This window comes from Hippocampus bargibanti, linkage group LG08, assembly GCF_051943395.1.
Source record: "Hippocampus bargibanti isolate YZ-2025 linkage group LG08, ASM5194339v1, whole genome shotgun sequence".
Classification (NCBI taxonomy): Eukaryota; Metazoa; Chordata; class Actinopteri; order Syngnathiformes; family Syngnathidae; genus Hippocampus; species Hippocampus bargibanti.
In genome coordinates, this window is record NC_142741.1 from 6,326,526 (window position 1) to 6,348,559 (window position 22,034).

At 42.9% G+C, this 22,034-nt stretch overlaps 1 protein-coding gene across 3 annotated transcripts in view; it reads right to left on the minus strand.

Moving 5' to 3' along the window:
• Positions 1-22,034, minus strand: part of dnah7 (dynein, axonemal, heavy chain 7) — an 82,052-nt gene that overhangs the window by 29,087 nt on the left and 30,931 nt on the right. For all 3 annotated transcript variants that reach the window (XM_089002650.1, XM_089002651.1, XM_089002652.1), the window contains 19 exons: positions 17,941-18,090; positions 15,542-15,724; positions 13,895-14,071; positions 13,691-13,822; positions 12,805-13,026; positions 11,284-11,481; positions 10,114-10,269; positions 9,874-10,042; positions 9,650-9,776; positions 7,953-8,172; positions 7,243-7,869; positions 6,739-6,984; positions 6,435-6,664; positions 5,142-5,472; positions 4,731-5,077; positions 4,320-4,500; positions 4,048-4,233; positions 3,806-3,969; positions 3,558-3,712 (listed from right to left, as the gene is read on the minus strand). In XM_089002650.1, the coding sequence (XP_088858776.1) occupies positions 3,558-3,712; positions 3,806-3,969; positions 4,048-4,233; positions 4,320-4,500; positions 4,731-5,077; positions 5,142-5,472; positions 6,435-6,664; positions 6,739-6,984; positions 7,243-7,869; positions 7,953-8,172; positions 9,650-9,776; positions 9,874-10,042; positions 10,114-10,269; positions 11,284-11,481; positions 12,805-13,026; positions 13,691-13,822; positions 13,895-14,071; positions 15,542-15,724; positions 17,941-18,090 (4,201 nt within the window). The remainder of the gene's footprint in view (positions 1-3,557; positions 3,713-3,805; positions 3,970-4,047; positions 4,234-4,319; positions 4,501-4,730; positions 5,078-5,141; positions 5,473-6,434; positions 6,665-6,738; positions 6,985-7,242; positions 7,870-7,952; positions 8,173-9,649; positions 9,777-9,873; positions 10,043-10,113; positions 10,270-11,283; positions 11,482-12,804; positions 13,027-13,690; positions 13,823-13,894; positions 14,072-15,541; positions 15,725-17,940; positions 18,091-22,034) is intronic.

The following is a 22,034-nucleotide window of genomic DNA, read 5'->3' on the forward strand; positions in this document are numbered from 1 at the left end:
GACATTTTGGTTTGGATTTTAGCAAGCATCATGGAATTTCACAAGTTTGATTTGCTTTCGCGGGCCGAAAAATATGATGTGGCGGGCCGGATTTGGCCCCCGGGCCTTGACTTTGACACCTATCCCATAGTTGAACACCAGATGGCTGTGCTTTATTTTCTTGACATTCATTATGTTGGTTTGTTGTCACTTCCGGTACAGGTTTTACTTTCCGGGCTTCTTTAGTTTCATTTTACTGAGAAGATGGTGAGAATTGACATGTTTTATCGCTGTACTGGCTCGGACGAAGATCAAACCTTCCATTTCTGAACGGCAAGCGGGCAAAGTGGTTTGTACGATTTTATTGCATGTTTTATTTCATTGATGTAAAGTCCAAGTGTTTATATGTAAATAACAGCTATATTTTTATACTCGTTTGTAGTTCTACGGTGGTGTCGTTGGTGATTCATGATGCAAGTGAAATCACATTAAAGAATTAACCAACTGTACAAAGAACCGCAGTCCTCGCATGTTTCGGATGGAAGCACATTCACTGTCTGCCTTTAACTCATTCGCTATCTTTGCCGAATTTGTTCGGGTTTTGGTTTTTCTTGCGGAGGGTGCCGATAAAGCGTTGGTCAGACCTCGGGAAATGTTTTTCCCTTTTACGAGGGGTTAGCATTTGCCTTTTGTCCATGTTAGCGCTTTAACAACATCTTCATCTCAATGAATTTGTTCGAGTTTTGGTTTTTCTTGTGGAGGGTGCCGATAAAGCGTTGGTCAGACCTCTGGCAATGTTGTTCCCTTTTACGAGGGGGCAGCATTTGCCTTTTGTCCATGTTAGCGCTTTAACAACATCTTCAGCTATATATGTGTTGGATTAAATTGTGTACAATCGCCCCCATTTCAAGCTTAGATAACTCCAGACCCATATAACTTAGAAATTAACTCTTTTTTTCTGATGAAAGAAGAGAATCTAAGGTTTCTTACACTGAATTAAATGTTTTGTGGGTCCTGCAATTTGACTGAAAATGACAAAAACCCTGGCACTGGAGTAGACACATTTTTTTTACACATCGGCTGGCAGTGAATGAATTAATAAGAAGTAAAAGCAAATAAAGCACTGGGCCAGATCAAGATGTGTCTATACATATTTTTTTTCTGCTGCCTACATGATTCAAAATGACTTTTTTTGAAACATACGCTCACTCTCCAATTCGGTTTTCGCAGCATCTTACCAAGTCTCAACCCCCGAGCATCATCACAAACATGTTATTATGGATGCCTGAACGATTTTAAATTATGTATTAAAAAAAAAACAAGCATCATGATGCCTTTGATTTTTTTTCCTCATCTGAAAACAGCAATAAAACGTCACCCAGCGTGACTATTAATGTGTCATCGCATCTTGTCATAACGCGAACGCTCGCTCACGCTCAACATTCGTGCGCACTAATGAGAAATCAGCGAGGCAAAATAAATTATTACAAATGCTTCCCATCACATGAATATTCATGCGGATGCCTTATTAAGTATGATAATGCTGTTCTCGTGTTGGGAACATTAACATTATCCATAAATGACGCAATGCCTGGAGGTGATCCATAAAGCTTTTTAAGTGACGGACGGGAGAGGTGGGGTGAAGTTGATGAGCTTTGCCTCATTGCGTCAATGAGGGCAGCGCATCGCCGCTGTTAATATTTTATTGTTGTTTTTAATAAACGCATGCCAAAGCGTCGAAAAATATCTGCAAAAAGACTTTGATCGGCGGTATCATGAAGCAGAAGATTTTTTGAATTAGAAGTCACGTCGCCCCTTTCTGTTTTTGTCAGGAACTATTTTTCCAGGTTTACCTCGCTGGGGTCAAAGGTTTGATTCGCATATTTGTTTTGGCATTTTTTTTTACTGACACAACCCTGTATTTATCCGGGCTTGGGACCGGCACAATAAGACACTGGCTTGTGACCCCTTGTGGCTACAAATTAGAGGCTTTGGGAGAAAGTCAGAGAGGCCAGACTGAGATGGTTTGGACATGTCCAGAGGAGAGAGAGAGACTATATCGGCAGTAGGATGCTGAATCTTGAACTACCAGGCAGGAGACCGAGAGGAAGACCGAAGAGGAGGTTTATGGATGTGGTCAAAGAGGACATGAAGGTAGCTGGTGTGAGAGAAGAGGATGCACAAAACCGGGATAGATGGAGGACACTGATTCGCTGTGGCGACCCCTGAAGGGAAAAGCTGAAAGGAAAAGAAGAATAAGACCTCGCTGGGGTCAAAGTGCACAATGCGTCTTGGCACCGATGGGTATATAATAATAATAATACATTTCATTTATAATAATAATAATAATAATACTACATTTCATTTATAAGCGCATTTCAAAACTCTCAAGGTCACTTTACAGTCACAGGATAGGTTTTTCTGTGGGTGAGCAGCGGCAGCCACAGGCGCCAGCATTCACTCAACCCGGAAGTAAATCGGATAGAAATCTAGCTAGCTAATAGATAGCTAACAGATAGCTAGCTAGGCCTTCACTCAACCCGGAAGTAACTCAGATAGTATAAGGAGCAACCGTCCAGAATATAAAAAAAACATTATTTTTTGTACATTTCCCAAGAACACCATAGTCTTCAAAATAAGGGAATTAGTCCATTGTGTGACTAATGTTATGTTATGTTACCTTATCTTACCTTACCTTATCTTAACTAATCATACCTTATCTTATATCATTGTACCTTACCTTATTGTACCTTATTGTATCTTATCTTGTGTTCTTATCTTATCTAAACTCATCATACCTTACCTTATTGGAACTTATCATACCTTATCTAAAATAATCTTATTTTATCTTATCTTATATTATCATAACTTACCTTATTGTACCTAAACATACCGTATCTTAACTTGTCATACCTTATCTAAAATCCCCGTACCTTACCTTATTGTACCTTATCATACTTTATCATACCTTATGTTATCTTGTCTTCTCATCTTATTTTATCTTGTCTTCTTATCTTATCTTATATTATCAGACCTTACCTTATTGTACCTTGTCGTACCTTATCATACCTTATTTTCTCGTCTTCTTATCTTATCTTATTGGACCCTACCTTATTGTACCTTATCAGACCTGATCATAACTTATCGTATCTTATCTTATATTATATTATCGGACCTTGCCTTACCATACCTTATCTTATCTTATATCCTATCGGACCTTACCATATCTTATCTTATCTTATCTTATCTTATCTTACCTTGTCTTATATTCGCCAAACTTACCTTATTGTACCTTATTGTGCCTAATCGTCCCTTATCATACCTTATATTATCTTACCTTATATTATCTCACCTCACCTCCCATTCTTACCTTACCTTACCTTATACAATACAATGCATATTGATTTATGCCGCACTTTAACAACAGCTGAAGCTTCAAGTCACGTAAGAAGACACGTGCAAGGAAAGATAACACCCAATTTGAAATGGGCAACGGGAGGGAACCACAGCAGAAGGACAACAAAAGATCGACGGGTTGCCGAACGGCGCTCAAATGGGCGTCCGTCGCGCTGGCTCACCTGGCGTTCCAAATTGGATGCAGTTCTCCAGGGTGCGAACAAAGCCGGGATCGCTCAGTTTAATGATGGCCAGGCTGTTGGCCTTTTCCATGTTTTTGATCCATTTGTTGGCCTGGCCCTGCGGATCGATCATCAGAGGCCACCGCCTGGCATTGCTGTGCACCCACACACACATACACGCAGAAAACGGTAACAACTAGCGAAATGTCGCGCTTCACGCCACCTGTCGCCCGGTTGAGGATACGCACGAGATGATGATGCCGTTGTCGATGGAGAAGCCGTCTGTTGGGAGGCCAGCGATTGTCCAGGCCCGAATTTTGACCTGCTCTCCCAGGGAAGTTGTTAAAGTCATGTTGGCCGAGGAGGGAATCTCTTTATCTTTACAGCGTCCCGACCACTCCTCGATCTGATCCTGGAAGAACAACACACGGACATCGATTGAGGACGTCGTGGCCTCTTATGTCACGAAGGAAGGCGAGTTACTCTTAACCTGTCTGAAACTGGACGTGAACGCTCCAAGGTAAGCCACGATGCCTGCCGAGATGAGGATATCTCCGGTTAAATTTTCGTAGAGTTTCCCCAGATTGAGCGCCATTTCGTTCCAACGCGTCTTCTCTCCGCCCAGGCCGCCAATCAGTTGCGTGGCGCGCTCCAGTTTCTTTTTGCAAAGGTCCACCTGAAGGAAAACGTTTTTGGGATTGAACGACGGATTCAGTCTGAAGAAGCCATTCTATTTTCCAAGTGGGTATAGAAACAAAGAACCTGATTCTCCAGTTCAATCTTCTTCTTTTTGTTGGCCTCCAGAATCTGATTAAGCTTGGCCACTTCATCTTGCACTTCTTTGAGGGCCGCTTGCTTCTTCTGCAGGGCCACCATGGCCACCTCCAGCTCCGATTCGGCCTGGGCCAATTTCTCCTTCTTCGGAGCCACCACCTTGGCCACACTGCGGTACAGACGTCATGTTCTCACTTTTTCAAATTCGACTCAATCAGGAGTGTACATGTGCCAAACGTAAGGGACAATTTCCGAACTTTTAGAACCACCAGGTCTACATCACCAAAGGCCCGGTCGTCAGAAGCCATTCAAAAGTAAAAGACAAAACCAGGTGAACATACCGGACCCAACGGATTCCCTGAAACAAGCTTACCAGACGCCCAAAAGTGTCTCACGTACCCGTCATACTTGTCCATGGCGCAGACCCACTTGCAGAGGCCCTCGGCAGCTGTGGACGCGGTGCGAATCTTCTCGGGGACAAAGTCCGGGTTGCTGATGTACCTCTCTCGGATGACGGCCATGATGTTGGCGGGGATGCTGTCCCTGTCAAAGTCTCGCAAGCTTTGCAGGAACTTGAGGTCGCCCAAGAGTTTTTTGGCGGGACCCCAGTAGTCTTCCACTTTTTTGCCGCTCCCGGACGGATCAGTCACACGGTCGGCTTTGATCTTTTTCAGAATGCAGATGGCCTCCATGACTAGCTTGACGCCGCTGGGCGGGCTCTTCATGGACTTGACCAAAGTGATGTCCTGGAGACAGGCGTGCAATGGTGTTTTCCAGACTCAAATTGTCGTTGGGAAGGCAGCAACTTACATTCTGCGTGAGCGTATCCAGTGCTGACAGCGCCGCCTCCAGGATAGGCATGGCGACGGCCAGGTCGGCTTCACACTCGTCTTTGATGGCCTTGGCGGCCATGGCCTGCTCGTTGGTCACGGCTTCGTCCATCTTCACCACCTTCTCCGTTTCGGCTGCCTCGGCCGACTCGCGTTCCACCTGGACCACCATCTCGTCCACCTTCTTGCATGTTTCGATCAACTGAGGCTGCAGGGCCTCCAGTTCCACCTGCATGGTGGCCACCTGCGACGCCGCCGACTCCAGTTTCTCCAGACCCACCACGTAGCGACTTTTCTGGGTCATCACTTCACTGGACAGAGGGATGAGAAGAGACGTCATGATACCACTTTTGGTTTTCATGGATTTAGTTACTTGTGGGCTTGGTCACTTTAAAAACTGTTTTTTTTTTATTTAGATCTAAATTCCCACAAGTAAAGGTCTAAAGTCTGCGGTAAAAGCATATTCTGTTTAATTTTAAATCCGCTGACACAGTTTGTGGAGCCAAAGTGATTACACAGTGTGAAAGGGGCCAAAATACGGACCATGCGCTTTACTTTGGAGTCAGCCAATCTTCCATAAAGCATCTCCAGTTGGTCCAGAATGCTGCTGCTCGCCTCTTGACTGGTACTCGTAAGAGGGATCACATAACTCATACTCTGGCATCACTTCACTGGTTTCCTATACATTTTAGAGTTCTTTTCCAGATCTTATTTCCTCGCTCCTCTATATCTCTCAGAGCTCATCCACCTCTACACACTTTGTCTGCTGACCAGTCATTATTAGATGTGTCAAAAGCTAAACGGAGGCTCAGAGGCGATCAAGCGTTTTCCCTGTATGGTCCCACTCTCTGGAATGACCTGCCACTCAACATTTGGAAAGCCCCCTCGCTGCGGATTTGTAAAACCCGCCTCTATAAAACTCACTTGTACTCTTTGGCATTTGACTCAGCATGAGTCAGACTAGATCTTAGTTTGACTACCTGGTGCTTTCTACTATCTTTGTGAGTGCTTTAATTCCTGTATATGATGGCTGTCCTTGTTAAGGACTTTGCTACAGCTTTAGCTGTTGTTAAAGCGCTATATAAATAAATATGCATTGTTTTGTTTTGTATTGTTTTGTATTGTATTGTATTGTATTGTATTGTATTGTCCAATACTTATGCACCTGAGTAATTACATCCCAATATCAAGACTTTTTTTTTCGTTTAGTATTTACAAGCACCTCATCGAAAGAGCAGACGAAGTCTTTTACGCTCACGGGTGTCGATCTTACGCTCGTTTGGCATTCAGCAAACTCTTGAAGGTGGAGATGAGCTCCAAGTAGGAAGTGGGGGTGACGTAGTTGTGCCGTTGCAGCTCGTCCATAAAACGAGAGGACAGGGTGATGGTGGAGGTGTGGAAAGTCTTGCACATGTCGATGCAGCCTGCCCGGTGCTCGTCCGACATCTCTACGTCCTCAAGGAAGCGACAGGCCACCGCCTGCAAAGCATCCTCGGGCCAGGACTGGATGGGCGGTGGAGAGAGGGCGTGTCATTTATTCGTTGGACAAAAGCGACCGTTCCATGCATGGTGCCGACCTGGAACCAGTTAATGGTGCAACAGTTGATGAGGGCCGGGAAGCGCCTGAGCCTGTTCCTGAAGGCGTCTCCGATGGGGCTCATTGCCAAAACGATGTGCATCTGCGAGCGGCAGCGCTCCACAAACATGTTGAAAAGCGCCAGGTTGCTGCCGTCCGTCTGTTTCTCGCGTTCGCGCTGGCGGTCCAACACTCGCATTTTCTCGATCACCTCTTGTTTCTCATCGACGGCAAAAAGGTTCGGTACCTGGAAAAGCAATCTCATCAACTTGAATCGTTCATTGCTACCTTACAACTGCGATCCCTGGTGTTCTTCACCAGGGAACATTTGGGAACCGGAGGACCCCGAAGATCCGGAGAAAACCCAGAACATGCAAACCCCACACAGGGAGGCCGGACCGGGACTTGAACTCACGACTTTTGTACTGTGAAGTCGTGCTAACCACTCAACTATCAGGCAATCCCCAACATCATTATTTTAATTTTTTGAACCCCGTTCGCTTACCTCGCCCGTGTTCAGCATGTTACCAATGTCCTCCAGGAACGACTCCATTTTGATCTGGGTGTCGGTGAAGAGGAAGACGCCGTGAGCTTCGCCCGACGTGGACCTGGTCATGATGAGCTTCAGGTCGTCGTGCCACTCCACCATGCCGTAGGTCTTGGAGATCTCCACCTGGAAGAGCTCCGCCTCGGCCATATGAGCCGCCAGGCGGGTCAGGGACTGCCGCCCGCTGCCGCCCACGCCCACCAGAAGGGCGTGTCCGCTGGGTTGCTTGAGGATGCGGGAGATGCGGGAGACGTGCTCAATGGCGAATCGGAACAGCACCAGGTTCATGGGCGCCTTGCTGATGGTGTTGTACTCGTCAAGGTGCGACTCCACCACTTGCCGCAGCTGATCCAGGTCCAGCACCTCGCGGTAGCTGCAGTCGTCGCCTTTGGGGTCGTGGAAGTCACAGAACATCAGGCTGCGCAGGTCGTCCTCAGTGACCACTCCGTCCTGGTCATGGTCCAGGTTCTGAAACAGCTGATGGAAGTTGACCTCCATGTGAGCTTTGAACACCTCTTGCAGGTGGCCCACGAGCCACGAGCGGTCCGAGTCTTGGACGAGACGATCGTAGTACACCCTCTGGACCTGAAGGACCACGGCGGCGGACACGGGAGACCGGTAAAGCTACTTGGATACTTTTCATCTTGCATTTTCCCATCCTGTCCTACCTCGTGGGCCCAAAGTCTTTTGATGCTGGACGGATCTTCTGCCGTTTCGGGGCGTGACAAGCAGATGCCCTGGATGACGCGAGAAATGTCCCGGAGGTTGAACAAGTAGTGGGACTTTTGAGGGGTGGGCAGCAGGTTTTTGGTGGCTTCCTTGTACACGGACATGGTGCCCATCACAATCTGAGTGGTCAGCGACGAGAACGGTTTTGGGAAGGAAAACCTAAAGAGGAAACATTGGTGTGAAGTACGTGGAATTGCCTTGTCTGTAAAACCAGAAAAATTAAGCTATCTTGCCAGATTTCAACAGACCACATTTTCATCCTTATAACGTTCACGTTTCAAAGTCCCGATGTCACTTCATTCGTTTTTCACGAGCTTACAATGTTGACTTCCTGATTACGTTCACGATTTTGCACACAAAATAGCAAAAAAAGCCTTTGTGATGATGAACCGGGATAAGAAAAATGCAGTGACTAGCTTACCAACAAAATGTACGACGCTACTGATCGACTCACTACGTGGTTGTGTTTCCTATTTTAACTCACGGAGGCACCGGCACGTTCTGAAAACGCATCTGATCAACGGAAACTAATCTCCGTCGTTGATGAAAGTTGAAATTGACTCTCACTTTCAAAATGGAGTTCAGTGATGCCTTGGCTGACAAACTTAATTGGTTCCCACACAGAGTGTGTAAGGCGAAAAGTGTGTATCCCAAAAAATAATTTCCCATAGGAAACCATTAAAATGAGAATAGACCGTTCCCAGCTCCCCATAAAACACAATTTTCTACTTTGTAATTTTCTAAGCCTTAAAACTACACAAAATATACCTTATTTTATGTATAATAAATGTGCTATGGTATTATAATAAAAAAAATAAACTGTACGGTATAATAAAGTGGTTTTATTTACTTTGTGATGGTCGTTGATGGCTTGATGGAATGGAGTGGCCGGTTTCCTCAGCATTAAACACTTGATGAGGAACGTAACCTTCTTTCACCATCTTGAGGAATGATCCCTTGTAGGTGCTTTCTCTGTGATAATTGTATCTAGTTCCTCATCAATTGTATTCTGTTTAGCTGGGTTGATAGCTTTTTACATCAAGTGTACAGATGGCTTGTGTGGGTTTTTTGTGGAGCCTGATTGGTGTGATATTTTAACCTTGCAGTCTATACAGTGCTTTTGAACTATCAAAGTTGAAACTCTCTTACTGTAATCTGCATGTCTCTTTAATGTTTAAACCACCCTCCCTCACCGCTGCGATCTTGACCAATCACGTGGCTTTAACCGAAGACTGGGGGCGGGGAATAGAGAACAAAAAAAGTCGTCAGCCTTTTTCTTTTTGGAGAATGGCTTCACTCTCTCTCTGTCTCTCTCTATCTCTCTCTATCGAGGAACATTTGATTGTGGAATATTTTTAAAAATGAGTTTGGAATTGTAGTTGTTTGTTTCTACTGTATTATTAATTTTATTAGAAATGTTCGTACTGTATTAGATGTTGTCATTGGCGGCCATTTTATTGAAAAATGGCTATGGCAAAGCACCGTTTCACCATATTCCGAATCAGATCAGAACTGATAAGAATCATCTTTATTGCCAAGTATGTAGAACACATTTAGAATACAGTTCTAATAATGGCATCACAAGTCTTGTATCATTTGCGAAAGGGATAAAATTATTGTGTTGGTGTGTCGTTACCGAATGGCAAAGTGCCAGTGGATGATCCTGGAGAATATGGTGAACATGGTCTTCTCGTCAAAATCGTTAATGGTTAGCATGTTGAAGTGGCGCAGGTAACGCGGAGTCACCGGATTTCGACCTCCGCCTAGGGAAGGAGAGAACAATAACTTGAAGTTGCGTTTAATGCCCCACCAAAGACCCCCCGGCCAGGTTTCTCAGTGGATTCAAGATGCAGTACTCACCAGGCGGGCCCATGGCACACATGACCTGAATATCCACCAGCTTAATCATGGCGCAGTCCTTCAGGTCATACCAGTTCCAGTGGTCCAGCCACTGGCGCAGTAGCTCCACGGGGGGTTGAGCGCCGTATACTTCCCTGGCAGGCATGTTGATGTCATCCACAAAGACCACCTGATCCCAAAACATGATATGGCAGTCAATGGCGTCAACGGGTTGACTTGCAACGTCAAGTCAGCCCGTACCATTTTCTGGCCCACGGGCGGACCAAAGACGCCTTTGCGCCGTTTGTCTAGTTTGGACATGATAATATTTTGAGTCTGGGCGGCGGTGGTCTGCGCTGAAAAGTTGATGAACAACGGGTTGTACACCTCCTTGTCCACATGATTCAGCAGGAAGTCCTGCGGGGGAAAAATCAGAATCAGAATCATCTTTACTGGCCAAGTATATAGACCAAACAATGAATTTGTCTGCGGCAGAACACGCTGCACTAGTATCCTTATCAAAAAGTGATCAGTGGTAGAATGAAATCTGATAACTGTTGTACAGTTGGTGCAGAACATCAGTGAACCCTTTTAAAGTGATTGGTCGCTGTATTTGTAGTACAACAAGTGTGCAATTGGGCAGAGGATCTTGAGCGCCTCAAAGTGTTTAGTGCCGGGGATTTGTGACAATGGTTCAAGTGGGTACAGACCTGGAGCTACAATAACTAGAGTCGAGAAGGTTGTGCAAAATTGCAAAGAGCCACGAAACTGTTAAATTTGGGTTTCCAGAGTTAATGGCTAGAGGGAAGAAGCTCAATGGATGGTAGCAATGGTCAACTTAGCGTAATGGTACTGGGACAGCAAAGTCACACAAACTAAGTCACACAAACGCACACCTCATTCGTGTTTTTCGATGATCTCCTTCTTCTGCTTGACCGTAATTTTCTTCGATGTCCTCTTTGGCTTAACACTAGCCTGTGGTGTGGTCTTTTTCGGCCCCATCATAGCAAAAGACCTCCACTTGATAACAAACCACGTCTGCACTCAAAGAAAGGTGGTGACGAAAACTAGTCCGCCAGCCACCGTGGCGCTTTGTGATTCGGTTCGTCCGCCGAAAACTAGTACGTTAGCCAAGACTATATGCTCGCAAATTTAATGTTCGTGAGGCGAAAAGTTCTTGAGCGAAAGCGTTTGTAAGCTGACGTATCACTGTAGCTGAAAAAGGTGGTGGGCAGGGTGTGGAGGGTCCAGTCACATTTTCTGTGCCCTTGTCTTGCAGTGTTCAAATCCGCAAGAGTGACGAGGGCGATGGCAATAATTTTATAGGCACGCAAATAAAATAAGAGCCGACGTGTTATCCAAACACACTAAAAATAAAAAGAAAAATACCACGGTGCATGGTCATTTCATGAGGCAAGTTACGCAACTTACGGTGATGTAAACACTCTTGCCGGTGCCGGTGGGGCCGATGAAGATGGTGGGCTTCTGGTTGGTGACCAGGAGTTTCATGAGCGCCATGTAGCGCACCGTGTTCTCCGTGGGCACGATGATCTCGTTAAACTGCATATCCTTGGACAGCGGGGGAGCACCCTTTAGTTCCTCCGTCCATGGCTCCCATCGACCCGGGCCCTGACGGATGCAATGCAATGTCAATACAGGCTAGTGTCAAGCAGAAGAAGATCATCGAAAAACACAAACGTGGTGTGCGTTTGTGTGACTTAGCTGTCCCAGTACCATTATGCTAAGTCGACCATTACTACCATCCATTGAGTGCGGACGTGGTTTGTTATCGAGTGAAGTACTTTTGCTATCACGGGACCGAAAAAAGACCTCACCACAGGATAGTGTTAAGCCGAAGAGGACACAAAAGAAAAATTTCTGTTGATTTGGACTAATGAAAAGCAGCTAGCAGGGGACAGTGTGAGTAGTTTTAAGGCGTATTTCGAAGAAAATCATGTTTTATGTGGACCTGGGAACGTATTATTCTCATTTTAATGGTTTCTGATAGAAAATAAATATTTGGAAGACGAACTTTTTGCCTTACACACACTTTCTGGTAACCAATTAAGTTCGTAAGCTGAGGTATCACTGTATATTCAAAATTGTATTGTATTGCAGTTAAAGGACAACCGACGTCTCTGGACAAGTTGTGTCCATAATTTGTAAAATGGCTTCAAATGACTTCTACTGAGCGTATTTTAACAAGATTCCACCACATATAGCTATATTTTATGTTTTAAGACTCGCGCTGAATATTCAGGAAGTCTTGTTTTTGAGTTGGTGACGAGTCTGTACGTGACGTCACTAAAGGAACGCCCCTGACCGAAAAAAAGACACATTGTAGCAGTCCTTCCATCACGTCAATGTATTTTGCTGTATTGTTTGGTCTAAAAACCTATTGCACCCAAAAGCCGCCAGAAGAGGGTGTCCAAGCTCCATGTAAGGAATTTATAAGCCTGTGGAAACGGAGGTGGCTACAGGAGGTCGCCATTTTGTGCCTCTTTTCTGGTGATCCATTTCTCCCCAATGTTGCCTCAAAATGGCATGGAATAAATTCTTTAATCGATTGCAAACATGTATGCTTTCCTGTTCAGAACTATTTGAATCATATTCATAACTGGAGGAGTAACAAGAAAGCATATTCTCTGAATCTGAAGCCATTGTTTTGATTCTCCAGAAATGCAAGACGTCTTGGCGTGAAGTCACGAACTGGGGGCGGGACTTTCTGAAAATGCCCAATTCACAGCTAAATTTTTTGCAGATTTTGGACACTTTAAGTCATTTTTATTGGTGTTTTGCATTTGAATAAAAATATCATACTGCGTGTTTTGGGTATTTTAGATGCTATAAAACGTTTTTCTGATGTCCGTTAAGAAACAAAAAAGTGACGTCGGTCGTCCTTTAAATCAACTAAATGCTTCTTTGAGCGTCTCCGGTAGAAGGAAGATCAACCTCTTTGATGAAGCGGTACTGGTAGATGGTGTCCTCGAGAGGCAACGGCACCGTCAGCTGCTTCGGGGGCGGTCCCACGGTGGTCAGGATGGCGTGGGCAGAGCGCGTTTCCTCGCTTAGTGGACCGCTCAGTATCTCCCTGACCATGTGGTCGAATTTCAGGCGGCCTGCGTCATTGCAGCTGGCGCCCACCGACCAAACCAGGGAGAAGACGAAGATGCCCTGCGTGAGAAGTGCCACTTAGAATCATGCTCTTGAATAACAAAATGTCTCTAAACCCAACAGGTCACTCAAGAACTGATGAGGTCTTTTGGATTTTTCGAAAAACCCAGCGTAATTCCGGAGCCCTTTGAAAATTATAAATAATAATAATAATAATAATAATAATAATAGTAATAATAGTAATAATACATTTCATTTATAAGCGCCTTTCAAAACTCTCAAGGTCACTTTACAGTCACAAGCTAAGTTTTTCTGTGGGTGAGCAGCGGCAGCAACACGCGCTAGCGTTCACTCAACCTGAAAGTAACTCAGATAGAAAGCTAGCTCGCTAGCTAACTAATAGCTAATAGCTAACTAATAGCTAGCTAGATAGATAGATAGATAGATAGATAGATAGATAGATAGATAGATAGATAGATAGATAGACAGACAGACAGACAGACAGACAGACAGACAGACAGACAGATAGACAGATAGATAGATAGATAGATAGATAGATAGATAGATAGATAGATAGATAGATAGATAGATAGATAGATAGATAGATAGATAGATAGATAGATAGATAGATAGATAGATTTGTGAATGGCAGTCAGTGAGTTAAATTATTGGGACAGCACACGCTAAACTGCGCACGGGCGCGTCCATCTTGCTACATACGAACCTCCAACCAAGAGCAGATGTCATTGTCATTGACGCGCTTCATGGCGCCGGCGTTGTGAAACTCCTCCATCATGCAGTCCATTAAATTCATCAGCGACTTGACCTGATTGCTGTCAGACGTCGGTGACAACTCCTGAAACGGAAACGGCGGCGTCGTTGGAGGACAACAAAGCGAGCGTAGGCGACCGGTCACGGTTGACGGTACCGTTGTGGCTTTGCGAATCAGCTCCAGGCAGGCTGGGAGGACCCGTTCGAAAAGGCCTCCGATCAGTTCTTTGTGGGCCTCGGTGATGGTACCGGGCAGGACGTTGAACCAGGACACCATCAGAGGATGCCAGCCTAGCATGTGCGGCTCCATGTAGATCATTCCGCAACGGGACACCTGCAAAAATCAAATATTAGCATATTTTTTTAACTCCTTCACTTCCAGACACATGCAAAAATGTGCCCACTCCAGTGCCAGGGTTTTTGTCATTGTCACTCAAATTCCAGGTCCCACAGAATATTGAGTTTTAGGATGACATCAACATTCAATTTAGCGTTAGAAACCTTAGACACTCTACTTTCATCAGAAAAGAAAGAGTTAATTCCCAAGTTATATGGGTCTGAAGTTATCTGAGCTTGAAATGAGGGTGTATGTCCAAAATACAATGCAAAACATCCATATTGGCTTATATAACGTTTTAACAACATCTGAAGCTGGAACAAAGCACTAACATGGACAAAAGCTATCTCGCTAGCTAGCTATTTGGTATCTATTTGCTATCTAGCTCCCTTGCCGGCTATCTAGAAGGCTATCTATTAGCAATATATCTATCTAGCTGGCTGGCTAGTGATCTAGCTGGCTAGCTATTAGCTATCTATTGGCTAGCTCGCTAGCTTTAGATCTATTTGAGTTACTTCCGGGTTGAGTGAACGCTGGCGCGTGTGGCTGCCGCTGCTCACACACAGAAAAACGTATCCTGTGACTGTAAAATGCAAATGGTGGAGATGCTCAACATTTTTTCTGTCATTTTGTAAACCACATGTGTCAAAGCGATTGAGTTAGCTAGCGATCTAGCTAGCGAGTGATCGTATTACCTCGTGATATAGCTAGCTAGTAATATAGCTAGCTAGCGATATAGCTAGCTAGCTACAAACTAACTAGCGATATAGCTAGCTAGCGATCGAGGTATCTAGCGATCGAGCTAGCTAGCAATCATTCTATTGAGCTAGCAAGCTTGCTACCTAACTATCTAACAGCTATCTATTAGATATCTATTAGCTGTCTCGCTGGCTCGCTAGCTATCTATTAGCGACTGTATTCTGTGACTGTAAAGTGACCGTGAGAGTTTTGAAAGGTGCTTATAAATTAAATGTATTATTACTGTATCTATTAGCTATCTAGCTAGCTTTCTACCTAATTGAGTTATTTCCGGGTTGAGTGAACGCTGGCGTGTGTGGCTGCCGCTGCTCACCCACAGAAAAACTTATTCTGTGACTGTAAAGTGACCTTGAGAGTTATGAAAGGCGCTTATAATTGAAATGTATTATTATTATTATTATCATTATTATTATTATTATTATTATTATTATTATGTAGTAGTAGTAGTAGTAGTAGTAGTAGTAGTAGTAGTATTAAAAGGCAAATGCTCCCCCCTTGTGGAAAAGAACAGGCCATGGACAGTGCTTTATCGGCACCCAAGCATGAAAAAACAAAACCAGAACAAATTCAGAAATGGCGCTCTACGGCATATTTTCAATTCCCGAAAAAATTCGTGAATGAGTTTTATTATTATTTCTGGGATATATGTAGTGCTAATATGAGCACAATAAAAATTAAATTGCAATAACGGTGAAAAACGTATCTCACAGTAGCCGGAGATGCCACTTCCAGGTCCATGGGTTCGAAGATGAGACTCATCTGCGGAGACATCTGAATGATCTCGCCACTCATCAGGCAAAGCTTCTTGTTATCATCCAGAACCGTGTTCATGTTCTCGATCCACACGGCATCCACGGGGCCGTCAAAAATCAGCCATTTTCTGTCGGGGGTCTGGGCAAATACACAAGGGCCTTCAAAATGGATACAGTCCAACCTGGGTTTTCAAACGTCTCGGTTCTCGATCCATTCGGTTTTGGACCAAAAAATTCTGGGTTTTGTTGCCTCGGTTTACAACTGAAAATGAGCAAACTGATCGCACTTGAATGCACCACTGCACTCCCCTCTGCTTCCTTCTACGTGTTGCATCTCATTGATCGACGTATTAATGTTTTTGAAAAAGGTTTTTATTAAAAAAACAGACATGTCTGGCTGATATTGTGTTTGTACTTTTCAATATCTATTTAAAAAAAACAGACATTGATTACATTGATTATATTGGGAAATGTTCCGGTTGTCGAACAAATCGGTTTTTGAAGTGATTTTTGGAATGTATGATGAAAACCCAGGTTTGACTATACTACATGATAATGGATAGACTTCTATTTATAATTGTATTTTATTTCTTGCATCGTATTTGTGATTATATTTTATTTATTATAGTACCTATGCTTGTGTGTGACTGTAAAGTGTCCTTGAGAGCTTTGAAAGGTGCTTAAAATGTAAATTATTATGAATATATATATATACAGTAAAGTCTCGTTATATCGATATCGGATATATCGATAGTCCCAGTTATATCGATACTATTTCTATGCACGCACGGAGAAAATTACATGCAAACAGGGTCGGATATATCGATAGTCCCGGTTATATCGATATTTTTTCGGACTCCCTTGAATATCGATATAACGAGACTTTACTGTATATATATATATATATATATATATATATGTAACGGAGTTGTGCACTTAGATTATTAAATTATGAAGGAAGTGACGCAACGGCGCACAGTGTGGCACTATGTCCCGCCCATAGTTTCCAGAACAATCTCGAGGAGATTCAGGGTGAGTCGCAATTTTCTGTTGGTCTTGATTAACGCGCATTTTCATGACAATATCTTATTTTGTTTCCCCTTTTGTACTGTCTAGTGTTATCTAATTAGTTCCCTTATTCATTTCGAGTCCAGATTACTTTTTGTGTCATTATTTACTTCACGTTTTGTCGAGTGGAACTTTGAAGCACATGTGCTTCATAGTGCTTTTCTATTGCGCAGTTAATCACAAGACGAAACCCATGCGACTTCACCCATCCCTTCTGCCATACTGTGTTGCAGAAATAAAAGAAATAAAAAGACACATCCACGCGTCTCGTCTTCATAAATACGGCAGCATCGTGGAGATGAAGACAGTCACTGTTGTGACACCCGTCACATATATATATATATATATATATATATATATATATATATATATATATATATATATATATATATATATATATATATATATATATATATATATATATATATATAGTACTGTTTATTTCTTAAATTACAATCCCATAGCACATTTATTATACATAAAATAAGGTATATTTTGTGTAGTTTTATAGCTTAGAAAATTAGAAAGTAGAAAATTATGTTTTATGGGGACCTGGGAACGGATTCTTCTCATTTTAATGGTTGCCTCTGGGAAATTAATGTTTTCGATACACACTTTTCGCCTTACACACTCTATCTGGGAACCAATTAAGTTCGTAAGCCAAGGGATCACTGTATATATATTTGCAACTTTTCCAAAAGTCTTCCAGCCGTGTAGCACAGTTGTGTGCTTTCTTATAGTCTTTTTTTTTCTTCATTTTTATTATTATATTATTGATACGAGCTAGGCATAAAGGTGCGGTGATTAAGTCTATAAGCCCCCCTCACTGAAGGCCCGGCTCGTAAATGCATGGCCCGCCTAGCACTTGGATTAACGGTGAAAAGAAATTGAAGAAGCAGACGTGTGTTAAAACACACAGAGTTCTTTTTTTCTTTGTCACATATTAATGGAGATTTAAAGTTTCCAAAAAAGTGACTCAAAGAGCTCAAGAGGAGCAGACTGTATTTTTGCGATAAATCCTTTAATCCTTCGCCCATATTGAATCAACCTCTTTCCGTTGTTTGAAGGTCAGAAAAGAAAGGAGAGAGTCACAAGTTGTGAGTGAGTGAGTGAGATGGATGGAATAGATGGAATGTTTTGTCACTGCAAACATACACACGCTAGTGCTTCCTTTCAATTAGCAACGTCGCTAGATGTTACTAATTGAAAGCTTCAAGTCAGACCACTAGTCACAGTCCGCGTGAGCAGAGGTGGGAGGTGGATGTGATCACCGATGAACTGTTTTACCTGCGAGGAAGCAAAGTTTCTGTAGCTGACAGCAAGGATGCCGTCGGACCATTCGTGGGAAACCGGGTCGAATTGACCGTATAGTTGTCCCATGGTGATGGATTTAGGATTGATCACTGTAATCTGCACTTCATTTTCCTCCATCAGGCCCTGCGGTCACATAAAACCAAAAAAAAAGACTGCCAGAATGAGAAATGTGTCCACTCCATTGCCAGGGTTTTTGTTAAAGTCACTCAAATTGCAGGACCCACAGAATATTGACTTTGAGGACTACATAAACATTCAATGCAGCAGAAGAAACCTTAGACCACAGGTGTCAAAGTCAAGGCCCGCGGGCCAAATCCGACCCGCCACATCGTTTTTTTCGGCCCGCGAAAGCAAATCAAACTTGTTAAATTCCATGATGATTGCTAAAATCTGAGCCAAAATTTCATATTTTTGGATGTCAACCACAATAAGTCATTATTCTTGACTTCAGATTTGAAAACGAGTTATTCATTAATTTGCTGTGTGCTCTATATGTAATATTTGAAGGGATTTAAACATTCTAATGGGTTCCCCAAATTCATAACGGCCCTTGAGAGGAAACCATAACTACAATGTGGCCCGTGGCAAAAAATGACTTTGACACCCCTGCCTTAGACTATTTTATTTCATCAGAAAAAAAGAGTTAATCCTTAAATTATATGGGTCTGGAGTTATCTGAGCTGAAAATGTATAGATATTAACTCATTGAATGGCAGACTATGCACAAAAATGTGTCTACTCCAGTGCCAGGGTTTTTGTCATTGTCATTCAAATTCCAGGACCCACAGAATATTGAGTTTTAGGACTACATAAAAATTCAATTCAGCTTTAGAATCCTTAGACTATTTTATTTCATCAGAAATAAATGTTAATCCCTAAATTATATGGGTCTGGAGTTATTTGAGGTGGAAATGTATCTATATTCACTCATTGAATGGCAGACAATGTGCAAAAATGTGTCTACTCCAGTGCCAGGGTTTTTGTCATTGTCATTCAAATTCCAGGACCCACACAATATTGAGTTTTAGGACTACATAAAAATTCAATTCAGCTTTAGAATCCTTAGACTATTTTATTGCATCAGAAAAAAAGAGTTAATCCCTAAATTATATGGGTCTGGAGTTATCTGAACTGGAAAGGGGGGCAGCTGTACAAAATACACTACTATACATACATATTGATTTATGTAGCGCTTTAACAACAGCTGAAGCTGGAACAATGAACTAACATGGACAAAAGGCAAGGTAAAAACATTGCCAGAGGTCTGACCAGTGATTTATCAGCACCACCCGTGAGAAAAACAAAAACGCGAACAAATTCGGGAATGGCGCCCAACGTCACACTTTTCAATCCCTGAATAAATTTGTGAATGGCAGCGAATTTTCCAAGGGGACTGGAACGGATTACCGGCATTTGAATACATCTTAATAAGGAACATTGACTTGGTACTCAAACAAGTGTACAAAGTTTGGAATTTGGTCACAGAATGAAACAAATTGAATTAATGTGAATTGCAAATGGACTTTTTTAAAACTTTTGTCATAAATTTAACGTCAAAATGAGAAACCAAAAGAGCAAAAGGCAACGTTTCAAGACCAGGATGAAACAAGTCCCACAAAGAGAAGAGAAAAAGTATTTCAGAGGGGCGAGGGGTGCGTTTGTTTATTCTTGACGTGATAAGTGAGTGCGCAACCGAGAGGAAGACAATGATGAATGCGACTTCCCCCCCGACGTTCTATCAGCAGGCCTTCACATGTTTCCTCGCCGGGTCTGCATCTCAGCCACGTCAAGACAACTCGCAAAACACAACAGCTTTGACAAATTGGATGGACATATTGACTAGGTAGTGAGCACAAAACCCTTTGATCAGATTTTTTTGGAGGAATGAGCGAGCGTTGAAGGTTTTCCTGATAAATAGCCAATCAAAAAACGATGCTTAAAGGACAACCGACGCCTCTGGACAAGTTGTGTCCATAAAATGGCTTCAAAGGACTTCTACTGGGCGTATTTTACAAAGATTCCACGGCATATACAGTAAAGTCTCGTTATATCGATATCGGTTATATTGATAATACTGCTTATTACGATACTATTTTCATTTCCTGGCAAATTTCTAGTTTTTTTATGTAGAATTAGTTCTGTTTAGTACGATTCATGGTTATTATGATAATCCGGTTACTACGGTGCTCTTTTTCATCTCCCGACGGCCATTTTGCTATGTTTATATCGATACAAAAGCTGTTTAGGGTGAGTCGATATTTGCTTAGGGGTTTCTATACAGTACCACCATTATCGAAATCTGTATCAGTGGCACCGTTGGTAACGTGACTTTGTCACATGACCAGCTTCCGTGTCTTGCGCAGTGTAGCAGACGCCATTTTCTACCATAATAAAAGACGTCTGTGTAAGCTCTCAGTCGTACAGGAGTGGTGCATCGATGAGAAGGTTTCTTCAGCCGTCATCTGTACAAAAGTGAAGGTTTCGGACGTTTCGCCTCCTATCCAAGAGACTTCGTCAGCGAACTAAAGTCTGACTGGTCGTATCGGCCCCATTTATATATCCCTAATGTCCAGACCTAGTGGTGCCGGACACAGCTATGATAGGTCCCTACTCTCAGGTTGGGGGGGGCGCGGGACCCCCCCCTGTGGCCCCACTGATTGTTCCTACATTCCTGACTAACGATTGGCCTATTACCCCCACTCCCCCCGGTATCACCTCATCAGCATAACGACCCTCATCAGCATTGCGAAAGTTGCCTAACCTGTTTTGCCTGAGCATAATAAAAGACTTACGACCTGGATCAAAGAGGATGAGAACGTCACAATACTGTAGTCTTCTTATACAGTATACAGTTGTTTGACACCAATTTCAACCATGGGGAAACGAATTGTGATATCCGAACAACGTACAAGGCAATCATGGCTGTGGGGGACAATCCAACAAGCAACTCCATCGCGAAATAGTTCAACATGCCGCAGAATACTTCATCAATGTAAGTAATGTAAACGTTGCAGTTTTCGTTTTCCATACATGGATTTAATTGTGTTGTATTCAGATATCTTTATCGCTTGCAATAATGACAGTTTTTCATATGTTTGTACATGCTGGCGTTCGTGGTTTCTCTCGTGTGTACAATGTCAACAATGTCGAGTGATACGCAGAGTCACAATTGCAAGAGTGCGTTATAAAAATAATAAATGACGTTTTTATTTAATGCATACGTTTATTTTTCACTTCACTACAGTACAAAAGCATGCTAGATACGCAATCCATGAACCCAATGAGAAAATTACATGCCATATCAAAGATCCCCCATTTATTGCCCCTGCTTCATGCAGTACAGCACAGGATCGGACATATAGATAGTACGGTTATATCGACATTTTTTCTGACTCCCAAGAATATCGATATAACGAGACTTTACTGTAGCTATATTTTAAATTTTAAGACTCGCGCTGAATATTCAGCAAGTCTTGTTTTCGAGTTGATGACGATGCCTGACGTGACGTCACGTCTGGAACGCCCCTAACTGAGAAAGCGACACACAATCCATTTTGGGTACTTTGTTTGGTCTGAAAACTTGTGTTGATCAGTGTTGATAGCGAAATTAGAAAGAAAACAAATAAATAACGTGATGGAGCTACATTGGAGTCCAGACGCCTCAAAATGATACGGAAGGACTACTTTAATTGATTGCAAAGATTTATGGTTTCCTCTTCAGACCTATTTGAATCATATTCATAACTGGATGAGTAACAAGAAAGCGTCTTCTCCGAATCTGAAGCCATTCTTTTGATTCTAGAGCAGGGGTGAGCAAACTTTTTGGCTCGCGGGCCACAATGGGTTCTAAAATTTGACAGAGGGGCCGGAGGATCATTTGGAGGGCGTGTTTGGGCCGGATATACTAAACCTAAAGCATTAAATGTAGTGTGTGCAAACCTCATAATACAGTAAGAACACTACAACCCAATTTATTAACTGTCTTTCAAATCGCCCTTATCAGTTCATAAATTTGTCTCAAACAATATGCAAGACATGGCATTTACATACTATTTCGCAGATACTGG